This window comes from Lepus europaeus, chromosome 6 (genome assembly GCF_033115175.1).
Source record: "Lepus europaeus isolate LE1 chromosome 6, mLepTim1.pri, whole genome shotgun sequence".
In the NCBI taxonomy this organism is placed as follows: Eukaryota; Metazoa; Chordata; class Mammalia; order Lagomorpha; family Leporidae; genus Lepus; species Lepus europaeus.
The window spans coordinates 118,630,846-118,649,469 of NC_084832.1; the positions used below are offsets into that span (position 1 = coordinate 118,630,846).

Genomic DNA, 18,624 nt, shown 5'->3' on the forward strand with positions numbered 1-18,624 from the left:
TCTACGATCTCGTGATAAACATCAGTATGGGAGACTTCTGGCACTTAGAGGGACTTCAAACATTCATAACCACTCTCCAGTGGCTCGGCCCTTGCGGGGCTCACCTCAGGGATGCAGTCATCGTGGGTCACCACCCTGACTATGTCGTCCAGGGGCAGCAGGGAGTTACACTTGATTTCCGTGTACACGTTCTTCCCCTCCGTGCACGCCGCCAGCAGCTCCACAAGTGTGACGTGGTAGGCTAAGGGGCCGCTGTCATCCCCTCGTTCTCTCTCGGAACACATCATATGGAGAAGGCTGGGAAACGATGCTCTGTCGTTGTAAAATATCAGCACATCTTCACCGCCGTTGATCAGCTGCAAGGACAACATGAGAGCCCACATAGCAACCCACATGTTCATCCTGGCCGCTAGTTCCAGAGGCCTGATCTGGCTGGAAAAGCACAGACAATACTGCAGAAGCAGAAGGAGCCAAGGCAGAGTGGTGAAGATGGTACAGTTGTGTGCCAAGTGATCAGTTACGAATGGCACCAAAGCCAGCTGGGGAGATATGGGAACAGCAGATGGGGCACCGAAGATAGTAAACTGTCACACACTGAAATTAAACCTGTAAAAGAATAAAGTTCTTTCCCTCGATTTCAGATGGAACACTCCACTGCCACAGCACCAGAGGTCTCCCAAGTCTAATTTTACTAAAGCAGAAAATATTATCCCCATGGCGTCAATGGACACTCAATAGGTAAGAACAACTCTAAACATCTGGAAAGCTCCATGTGTCACAGTAGTGAATGAATATAAAAGTAAAGATGAGAGAAACTAGGAAGAAAAGAATACTTAAAAAATGGGAGAGACAAAGAAATAAGTACAAAGGTACATTTAGGGCATTAATTTTACTTCATATTTTGTTTCCATAACTTCAGCAGGGAATTTGAGCACGTGGCAATTGTACTGTTCAAATGTCATAACGTATCACTGTCAACCTATTATCAGTACCAATTTTCTAGCCCTAATGCAAGATAATCAGGTGGGTAACAATGTATATATATTTTTCTCTATTTATTAACTTGATAAGCCAATTAACTAGCATACTTTGAAAGTTTTGTTAAAAGAATGTGTATCTTTCAAAACATCTATTAAGTATTGGCATAATATAATATTCTGAATACTTCTTTACACATGAAACACTTCATCTGGAACGTGTCACAGAACTGGCTTCAATACTGCTGCTTTCCCATTCTACCTCCTCTGCCTTGCAATCATAATTCACAATTAGATTAGTTCCCACATTTCCAGGCAATGAAGAACATCAATATAAACGTAAACAAGAAAAAGGTATATTTTACAAGATCAAAACGTTCACTGACATCTTAACTGACAACTTACATAAAAAATTCAAGACTTTAAGATAAATTAAAAATTTCTATGTGACAGGAGGGACTCATATTGAATCCACGTGGAAATACCTGCCATTCCCAAATTAAAGGAATACAGTTATAACAAGGCCCCTGACCATTATAGTCCACTACAGAGCTATCTGGCAACATGTATGAAGTTGCCTTACAACCATCAAGGCCAAGGGAAACCAGCAGATCACAAGGCAGTGACTCAGCCTCGTGGGCTCTTGGAGCTGCCAGTTCTCCAAGGTATCTCACTTGGTTCCTAGCTAGTGCCTGGCTCATTATGTACATCTCCCTCGGCGTCAAACACCACAGCAAAAAGCGCAAAGGGGGGGCTCTATTCATTTGTTTCTTAAAAACTTTCATTATTCAAACATCAGGTTCCTTATGTTGTAATAAATTGCTGACAAGTGGTTTTTATTAACTAGCCTGATTCTCTTCAGAGCCTTCTGGAAACAGTGTCAGACAACAGCCATCCAAGATTTGAGAAACAGCAGTAAAGGCCCTGGTACAGCAGAGTTCACAATCAGTTTTTATTACTGAAATTTAAAATACAGAACTCTGTCACTTCCATTCTAAGTAACTTTACAAAACCATCAGATTTTACCTGCTATTTAACAAACACAAACTTGTTAAGTATCAAAAATCAAAACACAAACTCCTCAAAAATCATGAAATCAACTTATTTCATATGTTGCTTCACTAAGAATAAATCAAAATATTCTTGTGGTTAAATAGTGGTGATTAAACTGAGTAATTTCCCAGACCTATGTCACTGGGTTTTTTTCACCCCCAAATTAGCAGAAAATACATATTTGAGCATATTGTTTAAATGGAGCTCATAAAACGCAAACCAAGAACACACCTCTGTCATTACCATGTCCTGGCACTTCTTCACATATCTACCGTCTGCTTTTACAATGGTCTGCAAGAACCTCAGGTACTCCACGTGGCGGCCATGTGTCTCAATGCAGTGCACAAAATGCTGCACAACTCTCTCGCTGATTTCATTGCACAGATGGTAATTGTTCATGAAGATGTGCCGCATGGTTTCTGCTTCAAGGAGCTAAACAAAGGAGCATGCCCTTAGAACAATCACCAGATCAATCTTCCATTCCGTGGCACTTAGCCTAATTTCCCTGCCTGTGATTGGTTTCATATTTTATACAAAGCCATACTGAGTTTTCCATGCAAGTCTTCTACAAAACGCAATCAGATCATTCAGCACTAAAAGAAAACTGAACTCACAAAAGACTCCAAGTGGAGAAAAGAGCTTGTTATCACGAAGCGTGACATGTTGGCAACAGTATTCTTGAAATTAATTTATCTATTATTCAAAGTTAGCTCTTCCTTAAGCGCTGCTTGAACATATTTGACAGACCAGAGTTAATTCCACCTTTGAGTTTTCCACATTTATCTTACTCACAGTATTATACAGTTAGTTCTTAGTTTTACCAGATCTTTTCCCTAACATGAAACTATATACATATAAATGAAAATTCTTTACATCTAGAAGTCATATAATTTTTTAAGTTTCCTTAATAGAAATAAAAGATACTCATCTTTAGGGAGAGAATGAGATGACAAAGAGGAATAAAATTTTATTCACTGCAGCTCCTAAAATTAAGTCGATGCACACTTTACAAGAAATATGAGGAGTCACACGAAATACATACGCCAGGAGTTAAAAACAAATGCAGGTGTTTATGAAGAAGAACTTGATTCTGTGGATTTCCTCGGCAGAAATTCTGCAGGAAGGTGTGGGCTAGAGTCATGACTTCGTTCATCTTCTCATCATTCTGCAAGCAGGGAGCAGCACATCACACACAGAAACAGACGCAGGAGCAGCAGACACCACGACGAGCAGGTTGCTCACCCTCTGTTCTCTGTGCCCTTGATGTGCCTGCACCTCTCCCACTGTCCTCCATCCCTTCCCTGTGTTTTCTGGGTCTTTCCCACCTTCTTTTTCTTTTTCCTCCTTCGCTCTTTCTGCGTTTCAAGCCCACCTCTTCCTCCCAGTCCTTCTCAGCATGTACTCCAGTTCCTACCTGGGCACAGGTGCACCTCTCCCATGGCCACGCCCCCTACCTCTTGTGCCCTCCCTAACTCTCTTCCTGTGCCCCCCACTCTGTTTCTCCTTCCTTCTCTGCTGGGCTCTTCAGCCTTCTCATTCCTCTGCTTCCTTCAGTTCCATACCGTCTCTTCCTTCTGTCAGTCTGCTGGCTCCTCTGGCTTCCTCTCCCACTTCCTCTACCCCTCATTCTCACACTTCTTCCTCCCCACATTCCACAGCCACCTGTCCTCTTCTCTCCCTCTGCCTGCTGCAGCCCCTTTGCCCAACCCTCTACTCCTCTACTCCCCGCTGTAAGTCGTGTGTACACAGGTGTTGCTATCACCTCCCCGCCTCACTCCCCTCCTCTTACTGTTTGTTCACTTTGGCTCTTATTTCCACTTCTTTCTTTTTCATTTCCTCTTTGTTTTTTTTCCCCTCTTGGCCCCCTCTTTCTTATTATTTATTTGAAAGATACTGAAAGAATTGAACAGAGCGCTCCTCGACAGCTGAAGCCAGGAGCCAGGAATTCAACCCAGGTGTCCAGCATAGGTGACAGGGGCCCAGGCACTTGAGCCATCACCTGCTGCTTCCCAGGGACTACATTAGTAGTCCTGGAATCAGAAGCTCAGCTGGGGCCTGGAACCCTGGCAATCTAACACACAACTCAGGTGTCTCATGTGGATCTTAACTGCTGTGCCAAACCCCCACCCCACACCTTTTTTTTAAACACACTTAATTTTCTCTCCTTACTCATTTTCATTTTCCGAAGCCCCATAGCAAACTATTACACTTGCTTATGGGAATCTCAGTGAGTCACTTAAACCTCCAAATTCACAGAGAACACAAACTTCTCTTTATAAAGGTAGTCTTGTGATAACATCCGTGAATTTTCATGTATAGCTGATTCCCCCATTTGTTACATGGCCACTGTTGGAGATTCAAAATGGAGTCATATTTGGAGCAACAGTTTATATTAATTGAATGCTACTTCTTTTTTCCTAAGAGTCTGGAGTTTATGCCACCTACAGTCAAACAAGCAGTCTAAGGTCAGATTTCATTCAAATTTGTATTTAAAATAGGGTCAAATGAACCAGACTAAAAACCAGAAAACTTTTATTTCAAAATCTATCAACACTGTATTTGTGTAATCCAGGTTAGCTAAAAAATATCAGAGACTTCAATCCTAGAAACACCCAACTCCCACTGGAAGGCTGGGCAGTTCAGAAAATGCTCTATTACTTTACACATTTCTGCAAAACTCCTACCTTCTTTCTTCATTTCTGAATAATCCACTCACTAAAACTGAGCAAACCCACAAAGTAATAGCAGAATACTCAGAGCTTCAGTTAAATAATTAGAAAAAGGAAATCAATTTCATGGCCAACAGTCACATTATGGTAACAGATAAAATAATCTGGAAAATAAATACTGAGAACATAATTTCTTGCCTTTCAATAATAGTTTTAGTGCATTCTCATTGAATTATGCCACCTTAGGAATCATATAATTTATAGATTTACAAATTAGAATGTAACTAAGAGCTGGGAAGAGGTGGCTAGGCAACCCAGGACAAGTCCACATCTAGAGGGCATGCACACATAGTGGACGTGAACACAGGCCCCAGCATGGGGTGTAGGTGCCTGAAAAAGAGGAGACAGGCATCCACCATCTGTGCATCAGAGACCATAGATGGAAAACTAATTACAAACACGGTATGAATAACAAAGTAGCTATACTAAAAGGACAGGTTTTCCACCATCAGAGACTAGACAGGCAAATGCAAAAGGAGAAACTAAAATGAGCTGTGTGGTCACTGCAGTTAAAGCTATTAATATGAAAGCATGGTTTTTAATAGAAAGACAAACATAAATGTAATCTTCACGTTGCATTATTTCTGTGTTTCCACGCATGTATACATGAGCACACACATACATATACATATTCCCTAGTGTTGTTTATTGGAAGGGAATAGCAGTGCATCCCCCATAGCAATGAGCACACTGCTTTCCTAGATTTTGGCTGCTAAATACCATTCGTCACCAAGTGGAATCCAGACTTCTTGAAGAAATAGAAGAGGAGCCTGAAACACTGTATTATGCTAGAAAGCAGGGGAGTGCTCAAAGCATTCCAGGGCAATGCTCCAGCACAGAACACCTCGCTGGAAAGGGTTGCAATATGGGCTAATCTGAGAATCAACATAAATAATGATAGAAACCTGCTACAACCAACTGAATAAAACAAGCATGTACGTGCCCATCCTCACCAAAATAAACAAGTGAATGGAGGAAAGTCTGAAGAGCAATGGGGTATTTCTTACCTTCACAGAACCTCACCACAGAATACTTGTTAACTACATAGGGAAAGTAAGTATGCCATGATGGAGAATTCGATATGGGGGCAAATCAAAACCATGAGCCTCCCGCTAGGAAGCAGTAACATCCTAGCATCAGCTCTGCTGGATCTGAGTAGACGACTAAGTGACAGAGGACCTGAACAGACATGACAACCAAGCAGCACGGGATTCTGCAGTGGACCCTATGTCAAACAGGACATGGCTGGGACCACGGGAGAAATCTGAATGATGTGTGGGACTAGCATGCTCTTCCCAGCTTTAGAAGGTCTCTGCGTGGTTATGGGGAAGTATGCCATCGTTTGTAGGAAACAGAAACTAAAGGACTCGGGACTGTTGGGGTGCGCGATGCGGGGGGACTCGCTCTCAAGTAAGTAAGGGAGGAAAAAAAAAAAACTTTGCACCTTTGGTACACATTTTAAATTGCATCAAAATAAGACTGTCAAGAAAAAAGGAATTAAGGACCCACCTTTTCATAGGGTATCTGCAGGAGATCCAGCACCACCGAGTGAGCCCCCATGTTTTTCAGTAATCGCTGATGCTGATTCCGACACTTTTTATTCTGCACACACAGTTTACTTAGCCTAATCAAAATCTTTAAAAAGAAGAAACACATTAAACATAACAAGTGATAACATTAAATATATAAGCAAAAATTATTTGTTGTGCAAACAGCTGTTGTCTATAGCCTTGAGGAACAGTGGTTTTTCTACTTAGTACTTGCTGAGTTCTTTATTTAGTGGAGGGTTAAGCTTGTGGTTATAAGGTAAACTGAAAACAAGTCATAAAGGAAGGAGGAGTGAGGGTTGGAGGGAAGGAGGAGGGTAGAATGGGAAGTATCATTATGTTCTTAAAACTGTATATATGAAATACATGAAATTTGTTTCTTTTATATGAATAAAAGAAAACTTAAAAAAGGAATAGAAAACAAAAACATAAATAAATAAAATGAAAACATTTCACTTCCACTGACCTCCTTAACAACTCGGTAGTTGTTGCGCTTATTGCTGTCAATCTGAGGTTTCTTTGTTCCATCCTGCACCGGGCTTAAAATGTTTGACTCCTAAAATAAACATAAATGCAAATTGTATGCCATCAATAGTTCTACTATAAACTGACTTATTTTGCAATGGGTAACATGATTCATAGTTCCTTTGGAATAAATTTATTATTCAACCCAGGTATTGTGGCACACTGCCTTAGACTACCACATGAGAGACATGTGCATCCCACATCAGAGTGCCAATCTGGGTCCCAATTACTTCTCTTGCAGCTTCCTGTTAATGTACAGTAGCAATTTTGCAGTAGCAAAACACTTGGGCCCCTACTATCTACTTGGGAGACCCAGATGGAGTTCTGGGGCTCCTGAATTTGGCCTGGCTCAGCCCTAGCCATTGTGGGCATTTCGGGAGTGAAGCAGCAGATTGAAAATCAAGTGATCAACTGATCACACACGCTTACTCCCTCTCTCTGCCTTTCAAATAAATAAAATTTTTTAAGTATCTTGATTTAAGTGAACCACACATTCATTACTTGATAATTAGAACTATAACATAAAGGGCATTATTAATAATTAATAATAATCAATGAGTTAAATTTTAAAGCCAAAGTTGTTACACATACTAATACTGTGTATATAGTATGTATATATACATATATATATCATACCCAACATATAATAGTTTTATATTGTCTATATGAGAAGTAAAAATTCAAAGCACTAAAGAAATAATTTTATTATCAGGAATGAACTGCAGGAAATGAACAGCAGTGTGCATTTCGGGGAAGGCAGGGAAGAACAACTTAACCCAGGTTACCATGACATCCGTAAGAGTCACCACTTAACCAACAAGCATGTACAGAGCCATGAAAATGAAGAAAATTTTAAAATAACAGTTGATATTACTAAATCAGAAAAGTTCATTAAGAAGACCTACAACACCAAAAAGACTCAATTACAGCAAACATTATCTGTAGATCACAATTAAAAGCCAGTATAGGAATTGTACATGTTTTAGATATCAACTCCTAAAGTCATGAAATGAAAATAAAATAAAATACAATTGCCAACAATTCTGATTAGAATGTTTATTAAGACTTAATACATGCCTGGTACTAGACTATGGTATGTGAGTCTCAAAGAAATAAAAGATGTGGCCTCTCTCATCAGAGCATTATAGTCTACCTAAAAAATTAAGGAGAGAGATGAAGAAGATTTGAACTCAGCAGAGTTCAATTCAGGAGAGAGAGACTACAGCTACAGCTTTAGACAGCTTCATGTGAAGGAGATCAACTCTAAGCCAAGGTCTTCAAAGAGGAAAACAGAATAAAAGGTGCAAGGCTGGGTAGGATGAGGCCTGTCAGGTGAGGAAAACATCCGCTTAGCTGCAGGTGCTACAGCGAGAACTCATGTAACAGAGCACACATTCAGTGAGGCAGTTGAGATTGCACTGGGATGCTGGCATCCCATGTCAGAGTGTCTAGGTTCAAGTCTCAGCTCTACTTCCAATCCATCTTTCTCATAATGCGTGCCCTGGGAGGCAGCAGGTGGTGGTCCAAGTCCTGGGGTTCTTGCCACCCACATGAGAGACTCAGATGGAGATCCTGGCTTCTGGATTCAGCCTAGCACAGCCCCAGCAACTGCAGGCATTTAGGGAATGAAGAAGCAGATGGGGGACTGCACTCTGTCTCTCCCTCTCTTTCAAATAAATAAAAAGTAAATAAACAAGAACAGCATGAAGAATGCAACAAGTGACAGAGCATGCCCCACAGACTGGGCAGGAGGATGCCAAGGGCCCAATACATTCCTGGTTTACAACAGGTACAAAATGGAACTTGCAATGAACATCGAGTTCAATTTGGGTGAAAAAAACTATATTGCTGGTGTTGGGTTCTTATAAAAGATCCCAGTCCAGGCTCAGGAAAAAGTCACAGAGATAGATACATGAGGCCAGGCAACATGATTTCATTGGTCCCAAGTGGTTTTCCTGGGACAAGTCACAAAATCAATGCAAAACAAAAGGACTTTCGTATCTTGCCAAGCAATTCTGACGAAAGATGTGAGGCTGCAGTTTCCTGGCCAGTTTTGAGCCAGCTCCATGCCCCTCTCCTGCTTCTCCCCTAGCAACTACTGTCTCAAGGCTCCCTGTCCGAACTCCACCTTAGCAGCGATCTCCTCTCCCATTTCCTGAGCAGATGGAAGCTCTTCTATCTGACCTGAACATTCCCAGTATCATCCACAACCTATCTTTCTTCCCTCCTGGGTCTCAGAGAACAAAACTTCTGATGCATGGATTTTGTAAATTCTACCTCACCTGCCCCTCTCCCTGTTCACTCTCCTTTCTTATGCACAAGTAGTCGCTACCATCTACTGACTCTCTCATTCCTTTAAAAACACAGAAGGCAGAGGCTACGCAAGCACTTTCAGGGACACTGCCCCAGAAGGGAAGTCATCTTGGCATCTCCGACTGCTACTCCCGCTAACGACCTCAAAACAAGAATCTACACCCCACTCTACTGAAATTGCTTTTTGTGCCAACGACCTGCTGTTACCAAACTCCCCTCAGCACTGACTCCGTGCTGAAGTTTGTTTCATCACGACATGATGATCTTTAGGTTTACCATCTACCTTTCTGTCCTCCTGTGTCTCCCTCAGTAGAACTGGAACTCCTACAAAGGAAAAGATGCCAATACTGAGCACATCAGATTACAACTCTGGTGGATTTCAGGGCTGCGTCACCCAGCTATCGTAATGAACACCAGGAGGGAAATGAAAGTGGTCCAGCCTTCACTCCAGGGAAATAAAAGGAAGGGAATCCTCAAAAGTTGTACAAGAAAATGCAAAACCATGTCTGCAAGGGAAGCCGGACTATAAGAGGGAAGGCAGTGAGATCAGTGGAAACCATTGAGAGGGAAAGAGACCGGAGGTCAGAGAATGAGACAAACAGGACTTCACCCAGATAGCAAAAATAATTTATTGATGAGAAGGAGAAATCACAAAAACTAGAATTAAATTTCCTTTTTCTGATCACAAAGGAGGAGAGTGAATTTTTAAAAGGCCATTTCCTTTTTTTTTTTCTGGAAGAGACAAAATGTCAAAGTAAACTAACTATGCTCCACAAACCAGGATTCACATATTCCCAAGTCTCAAGACTGACAAAGTCCCTTCAGTGGAAAAGAGACCTTTTTGATGTGGGCCAGCTTCGAAGGAAGCAGTTAAAAATACAGGTAGCTCTGGGTAAGCCTGTTTTTTCAACAGCAACCTGGAGACAAAGCTACTGTCTTTATTTAGGGAAGCTAATATTGGGCAAAATGTATGATGTTACAAAAAAGCAAGCTCTTCAGTTCAACTCAGCAGAAGATACAGACAAAGGTAAACTCTGTAAGTGGGAATTACAGAGAAAAATGATTTTAATTTAAAATTGCCAGCAGTCAACTAAAGGAGGCAGCACCAGCAAATTCAATTAAAAAAAAACCCCTATGAATTTCAGAGAATAATTCAATGGGATTAGACTTAACAAAAGTATTAACCCACAGAACATCTGGATGATTGCAATTAGTGATCAAGGGAATTTAATATGTAAACCATATAAATACAGTTAGGTTCTGTTTCCATATGCTGATGCCGGAATGTTCTAAATAAAGGTACTGTAATCGATTTCTCCTATTATTTATACCCTATACAAATTTAGTTCTAAGTTTAGTGGAAAAATCCGCAAAACTTTGAAATTATTCTCATGATAAAATATCACAATCGTGCAAAATGCAGAAGCAGGACTAATGCAGAGTCTTAGGACTGAGCAAGACTCAGGGGTGGGGGTGGGGTGGGGTGGAGATGGTTAACATTGAGAAGACTGCCATGCTTATAATAATCCAAAAGGACTTACACTTGATTGTAATTGCTTTCTATCATCTGGACAACCTGAATTTACTTCCCCTAATGGACAACGGGAAACAGTTTAGTTAAGTGATTTTACAAAGATGGCTATATTTTTAATTACATAGTACATACCATATCACAAAGCAGTAGCAGGTTCAGAAACAAGAGAGCTAGCAGACTCTAGAAATTAGTTGAGCAGAGGATTCCAGGCAGACACAAAAAGAGTAAATACAGGTCTAAATATAGCTTCCTCCTCACCCCTCCCAATTTTTTATTTTGCAATGCATCAGACAAGGAAACTTTTATACCAATATCAAAAATGATATAAGAAAATAATATCATAGGAGCTACAAGGGGAAGTAAATATTGCCACCAATTACTGGAGACCCAGCTCCTTAATTTAAGCAAGGGCAATTGTGCTTCAAAAATAGAACTTTCCAAATCCTACCACGTAGAGCTGCCCCCATCTGCAGCTGCATGACTAAAATAGCTCAGAGCATGCCTTCTACTTATTCCCACCCCCCTGAGGTCCATGGAGGTCCTTCCTCAGCAAAGCTGTCAAGTCAGCATGCCCGCACAGCACTGATCACCACCTGTACCCTCGACCCGACTCCTCAACCCAATCAGTGATTCAGTTGCCAACCAGCCTCCCCCTCTAGTTTCAGAGGTCAAATGCCTTTTCTCTCGTCTCCATTTTTCTCCAAACATGAGAAAAGCATCCAGGTAGAGATATTTGGTGAGGCAGTTAGCATGCCACTTGGGACACCTGCATCACATACTGGTGTGCCAGGGTTCAAGTTTCAGCTCGGTTCCCAACACTAGCTCCTTGCTAATGTGCACACTGGAAGGCAACAGGTGATTTGCTGAAGTACTTGGGTTCCTGCCACCTATATGGGGGATCTGGATCATGGTTTCAGCTCGGTGCAGCCCTGACTGTTGAAAGCATTTGGGAAGTGAAGCAGTGGAGAGAACATCAATCTCTCCCAGTTAGTCAGTCAGTCAGTCAGTCTCTGTCTTAGCCTTTTCAACAAATTTTAAATAAGAAATAAAAGTAGGGGCCAGCATTGTGGCATAGTGAGTAAAGCCGCAGCCTATAGGATGCCAGCAGTTAAAGTCCCAGCTGCCACAATTCTGATCCAGCTCTCTGCTATGGCCTGGAAAAGCAGCAGAAAATGACCCAAGTCCTTGGGCCCCTGCATCCATCTGGGAGACCTGGAGGAAGCTCTTGGCTTTGGATTGGTCCAGCTCCAGCCATTGCAGCCATTTGAGAAGTGAACCAGTGGATGGAAGACGTCTCTCGCTCTCTGCCTCTGCCTCCCTGTAACTCTGCCTTTCAAATAAATAAAAATTAATCCTATAGGGGCCAGTGCGGTGGCTCACTTGGTTAATCCTCCGCCTGCAGCGCCAGCATCCCATATGGGCACCAGTTCTAGTCCTGGCTGCTCCTCTTCCAGTCCAGCTCTCTGCTGTGGCCCAGGAGGGCAGTGGAGGATGGCCCAAGTGCTTGGGCGCCTGCACCGGCGTGGGAGACCAGGAAGAAGCACCTGGCTCCTGGCTTCAGATCGGCGTAGCTCCAGCCGAAGTGGCCATTTGGGGGGTGAACCAACGGAAAGAAGACTTTTCTCTCTCTCTCACTGTCTAACTCTGTCAAATACAAGAAAAATTAATCCTTTAAAAAAATAAAAATAAATAAATAAAGGCATTTAGGAACCAGTTTTCTATACTTGATTGGCCAAGCAGAATACAATTGAGTTGAGGATCCTCAGAGTGAAGTTTTCGCCTTCAGACAACCCCCTGGGGAGTGATGAGGTAAGAACACCTACCTCCAAATCTAAGTGTTACATCACATACCAGTCACCCATGAACAAACAAGAGGGCTGCCGAACCCAATTACCTTAGATCTACTTTCTGACCTCGCGTGTGAAGCCAGCCTGAACCACCTGGTCCCACAGTGCAGGCACCTGACGCTGTCTAAAGATTTGTACTAAGATCCACAGGGACTAAAGCTGCCTGGCAGGTAACTCCTCCAGGCACTCCTGCACTCAACCCAACCCCCTTCCTACAAGACAGTGAATACACATTCCTAACCATACCCCAAACCTACTTGATCTTTCCCTCCATGCCAAGACCAACACAATCCTGGTGTCTTCTCACCTGCCTGGTGTCATTCCAGATCATGTCTGATGATATTTAACGTGTCGTCCAACAAAATCCCCCCAGTCCCCTGTGCTCTTTCCATCCCTGATAGACAAGGTATCAGAACCATGTGTCCCACTGAGTGCAGCCTCTTCTCTTGGGGTAGTCAGGGAAAACTGAGAAGACGCTGACAGGTAAGTGCTTTCATGAGAATGCAACAGGAAGCCATTATCCTGCAGAAATGTGACCCAGAAACTTCCCGATGCAGCTGGAGAGGTGGCTGTGAACTCATCAGTGTTTCCTCAAAGGCAGAAAGGATGAGTGGCCCTTGAGTCAGGGAGCACAGGCGACAACCAAGTCCCGTACAGAAGTGGAAATGGTTCTGTGATCAGGCCCTCAGAGATGGACTCTGAAACCCAACGCATGGCGTGCAGACAGCTTCCCTGCCACGACCTCATTATGGCAGGCGCACAAAGCGGGGAGAAGCGGGCTGGGCACGCAGAATGTGAGCCGCAGGAACTAGCACCTTCTCTCAGACTCGCTTTTCACCCAGCAAGCCTAGCAGATGGAGTGACGCCTGAAGAAGCAACATACATAAACTCTGATTTGAATGCATCAATGCCTATTATTTTCTTATCAGCCACTTGCTGAGGAAAAGAAACCATAAGATCTTAGATTCTCCACCAACAACTTGTGTTGAATTAAGGAACAAATGGGGACAGACATGGTAGCAAGACAGTTAAGCCGCTGCATGGGACATCCACACCCCCATACTGGCACGCAGTTCCTACTCTACAGCCAATGCCAGCTCCCTGCTAATGCACACCCTGGGAGGCAGCAGGTGATGACTCAAGTACCTGTGTCCCTGCCACCCATGGGGGATACCCAGACGGAGTCCCAGCCTGCTGGCTTGGGCCTAGCCCAGCTGTGGCTGTTGTAGACATTTGGAAAATGAACAAGCTGATTTAATTTTCTCATTCTCTCTCTTTCTTATATGTGTGTCTGTGTGTGTCTCTCTCTCATCCCGCTTCTCAATTAAGCGGGGTGGGGTGGGGGGAATGGAGGATGGGGGGAAACAAACAGAAAAGAAAGAAAGAAAGGGATAGTAACTACTTCATAATATAAAGGAAAATTCTAAGTTTACAACAAAATAGTATTGATTTTTTTTTAACATTTTAAGCTTTTATTTAGTGAGAAAGATGCATAGGAGAGTGAGAGCTTTATTAAGAGAGAGAGATGAACAGGGGTTCACACCAAGCACCAGGAACCAGTCACGTGGAAGAGCATCTAGGCCTGTATCCGGGCCAGGAAGCCTAGAGCACGTTGCCCAAAGGCCATGCGCCCTAGAGGTGCGGGGCTACAGCAAGCCCCCTCTTGACAAGAGGCCAAGGAAGAAGAGCAGCAAAATAGTATTGATTTTAAAAACAGGCTATGAGGGGGCCGGCATTGTTGCATAGCAGGTAAAGCCTCTGCCTGCAATGCTGGCATTCCACATGGGTGCCTATTCAAATCCCGGCCACTCCACTTCTGATCCAGCTCCCTGTCAAAGTGCTAGAAAGCCAGCAGAAGATGGCACAAGTCCTTGGGGCCCTGCACCTACATGGGAGAGCCAGAAGAAGCCCCTGGTTCCTGGTTTCATTCTTGGCTCAGTCCTGACAGTTGCAGCCATTTGAGGAGTGAACTAGTGGATAAAGATCTCTCTCTCTCTCCCTCCACTCTGTAACTCTGCCTTTCAAATGAATAAAATAAATCTTTAAAAAATATATATAGGCCATAAGAAAGGAAAACAGTCTTACAGTCAAAGTAATCCAAATAACAAATTCAGGAAGCATAAGCATTACACTTAAGAATCTGTAGTATGGGGCCAGCATCGTAGCCTAGGTCAAGCTGCCACCTGGACACCAGCATCCCTTTAGTGTGCCAGTTTGAGTCCCAGCTGCTCTGCTTGGGAGACCTTGATGGAGTTCCAGGCTCCTGGCTTTGGCGTGGCCCAGCCATGGCCGTTGTCATTTTGGTAGCGAACCAGCAGACAGAAGCGTGCTCGCTCTTGCTCGCTCACTCTCTCTCCTTCCCTTCCTCTTACCCTCCCTCCAATTATGCTTTTCAAATAAATAAATATTTTTTAAAAAAAGAATTTTCAGAACAAGCAAACAGAATGAGTATGCATACAATAAGCATTACGGTAGAACCCAAATTGATTTTCCAGATGTGTCCGTGGAAGGGCTCACAGAGCGACACTTGCCTGCAGCCATCACCTTCAGCGGACTTAGCTCAGACAAGGACAGGGACATGTCATGTGACAGAAATCAGTATATGCAAAGTCTGAGACAAATATAGAGACAAGAAAACAGATCCCACAAGGAAATTTCAGGGAAGCACTTACAAAACAAACAAATAAAAAACTATTTATGAGATTACCATGGTATCCCTCACAGGTCAGGCAAACAGCAAGACCCTGTCTCCAACACAGAGACTGTCTCTGCACCAGACAGTGTGGATCAGACTACACCAGCAGCTGCCGTCGGAGTCAGGGACTCAATCAGAAGTGTTGTTGAAGGAATAAGGGGATGCAGGATTCTCTCCCCACCGTACAGAATCCAGTGCCAGCACTTGGGCAAGTATACCTTGCTTTCGAGATGTGCTGGGGGGTGAGTATTGCTTGCTTCATCAAAGCAGTAAAGATCAGATGTAGTAGGCAGAGAACAGGACAGAGGTTCTGTTTTTAAAGAGGAACAGAGGTAGAGGTAACAGAAACACTGTCAGGCAGAGAGGAAGTACCAAGAACAGAACAGAGAAAACACAATACAAGACGGGATTAATTCATAAATAACTCAGTACAACAATAACACAGAGTATTTAACCAATTAAGACAGATCTGCAAACTAGTGTCTGAAAACACCTATAGTGAACATCAGTGCTAAAAAAGACAATTAAAAAAACTTAACAATAAGATAACATTCTTGGTGAAGTATAAACTGTCATAGGGAAGTCATGCGCAGATGGCAACGCTCGGCAGGGTAGGGACAGCCGTTACTGGGGAAAGGAAACAGACAACTTGAGCGTTAGCAAGAGAAGAGCATTTCTGGGCTCCCTCCTTCTCCTATCCTCCTGCCCCAGAGAACAAGACTGGGGCCTTTAAGGCTGCCATAGTTTCTTCTTCTTTTCATTAAATCTATTAGAGAGACAGACAGAGACACAGAGAGATCTGCCATTTGCAGGTTCACTCCCTAAAACGCTGCAATGCTAAGGTATGGGCCAGGCTGAAGCCAGGAGCCAGGATCCTGGAACTCCATCCAGGTCTCCTAGGTGGTGGCAGGGGCCCAGGCGCTTTTGCCATCTCCTATTGCTTTCCCAGGCACATGAGCAGAGATCCGGACCGGAAATAGAGTAGGCAGGAGCCAAAGGGGCACTCATGGGACCTTAGCCCCAGTGCCAGCCCCATAGCTACTTCTTTTAGGGCGGGCTTAAGAGTGATCTCGCTGATGGTCCCCACAACCTGCATCAGCATCAGGCAGTGCCCACTGTTTAGAGGAACTGTGCAGGGACCTCAGCTATGGGACTCCTCCCGTGGGCTGAAAGAAACCACATGAGCCCAGCAGGTGGACAGAGCCTGGAAGGGAAGTATATCCCACCCTACCCCTGTTCCAGCAGGGACACTGCTCAGTTAATTCACATCCACACGCCCACCAGACAGAAAACAAAAACAAATACAGTAAAAGCAGGCAAGTCTGAATCTAGAATTTAGAATGGATGGAGAGAAAAAGAACCAACTAGAAAAACTGAAAAGGAAAAACTTAGCCCTTCAAGTAAAAACTAGACAGATAGTTTAAACATCAGACACTGGATCCATGACAGGCTAAGTCAATTTTTTCCAAAGAGGCTGGCAACCCTATGCAGACAGATGGATGGAAATAAATATATTCACAGGTAGACACAAAAATACAGAAGCAAAATCACCAGGAGAAAAATGAACCACCACAAAAATGGATGGCAAGAGTCAGAACTTCTCTGAGGATCTCTGTGACACCCACCTGACCTGCTTCTTGGCCCTAACAAAGAGGCGGGGGACATGCAGGACAACCCTGACGTAACCCACTGGTTCCCTGAGTTAATCCCTCCTTCCTGTCTTTGGAAGTCAATGTATATTTGAATTTGCTGAATGAGTAACTGCTCCTGTGACCATGTCAACATGGCATTCTACCCCTGACGCTTTTAGAGATGATGGTACAGTCTTTTAAAGCCTCAATAAAGAGAAATAATACAATATCTAATGGATCATAAATCTCACAGGCACTAGGGACACAATGGACTTACTAGATAAATTCATCCCACTCCTTTTTCTTTGTAAGAGATCAAGTGCAGGAATGGGACAATTCAGGGTAAGCAGGCAAACTAACACAGATATACACAACTCATCATTGAGGGGGCCAAGAACACTTTTATGTTGCTGGAGAAACTTTTTATTACCAAAATGAAAGGGCATGCTAATGTTATCGGGTCTTCTGATAGCTAAGCAGGCACGAAGCTAGCCCATTATCAGCTGTTTTACAACAATGCCAACAGTCCTGTGTTTAGAGCCTTTGTAAGACTTACTGAACAACAAAGGATTATTATTTGCATTGGCCTGCTAGAGTGCACGCTGCCTGCTACTGGCTGTTTCCATTGATGCTGTGATATATTTCACCCCATTTACAACACACTGCCATTATCTTTGGCTGTCGGTTCATCGCACAAAATAGATTGTTGGGTGATGTGTAAGATGGTCACTTTGTCACGTCTCACTTTTTTTCCTTAATTAATCCATTATACAGACGCCATTCTCATGGTTCTCAGTCTACCTGCATGCATTTCTCCAGCCAACTGCCTAGCTCATGCTTTCCTAACTTCCTACCTGAACTTCTGGGAAAGGCCCTTCATTGGTCTCCACCTGAGTCTCCTATTCTGAACCATCTGGATCCAGCCAGACTACATGTTCCAACAGACTACACTCACCTCTGAACCGAAGAACATTCAGAGGCTCCCAATATCCAGGCATTTCAAATACAATTCATTTATCCTTGTTGAACTTTGCTTCTCTTGATAATATTCTTGAATACATTAAATAACTGCTCCTCGTCCTCAGAATAGTCCCATGCTGTGAAGCCTTTCCCAAGTGGTCAGGCCTAGGCTGACCACCCTCTGTCTGCACTACATGTATCAGAGTCTAAGCCGCTATGTCATCAGGCCGCTTAGGGGCATTCATTTTGCAGGTTTACTTTTTGAGGTTGAGAGCTATTTGTGTAATACTGGATTTGATTCTAGATATCAAACTTTGAAAAAGGAAATGAAAAAACTCAAGTATTACCAAGGCAAGGGAGAATGTTGGCAAAGGGACTGACATTACACTTGAAACAAAATGTTTGCAAGAAGGATTTGACTCTGGGGAAACGTGAAAATTCATCAAACGAGGAGGCTCAGATGTGGTACGCACAGCCTCAAACCCAGAATTTGTGAATTAGAGGGACAGACTCGTGAGCTCAAATATAGAAGAGTTATCTGTTGTTGAGAATGCCAAATAGAATATGATGAGGGAGAATTCAGAAAACTCCTATTGTCCAATATCTAAAAGTCACAGGTAAGCTATTTCAAGCTCCTTTTTTAGTAAGGAGGTCAGGAAAACAAGATAATACATACAAATTTCAGAACAATAACCAAGAACTGCATTCACTGCTTGCCCTGGGGGCTTCAGGCTACCCCTGATAACCTAGAGAATGAGTTTTAATGTCACACATGCACACATGTATGCAAACATCCACACACAGGAATTAGGA

At 43.1% G+C, this 18,624-nt stretch overlaps 1 protein-coding gene across 1 annotated transcript in view; it reads right to left on the minus strand.

Moving 5' to 3' along the window:
• The window catches only part of ITPR2 (inositol 1,4,5-trisphosphate receptor type 2), a 525,149-nt gene that overhangs the window by 275,042 nt on the left and 231,483 nt on the right, over nt 1-18,624 (minus strand). The window contains exons 27-31 of the mRNA XM_062194964.1: nt 6,773-6,862; nt 6,269-6,394; nt 3,073-3,195; nt 2,262-2,462; nt 105-356 (exon numbers count right to left, since the gene is read on the minus strand). Coding sequence (XP_062050948.1) covers nt 105-356; nt 2,262-2,462; nt 3,073-3,195; nt 6,269-6,394; nt 6,773-6,862 — 792 coding nt within the window. The remainder of the gene's footprint in view (nt 1-104; nt 357-2,261; nt 2,463-3,072; nt 3,196-6,268; nt 6,395-6,772; nt 6,863-18,624) is intronic.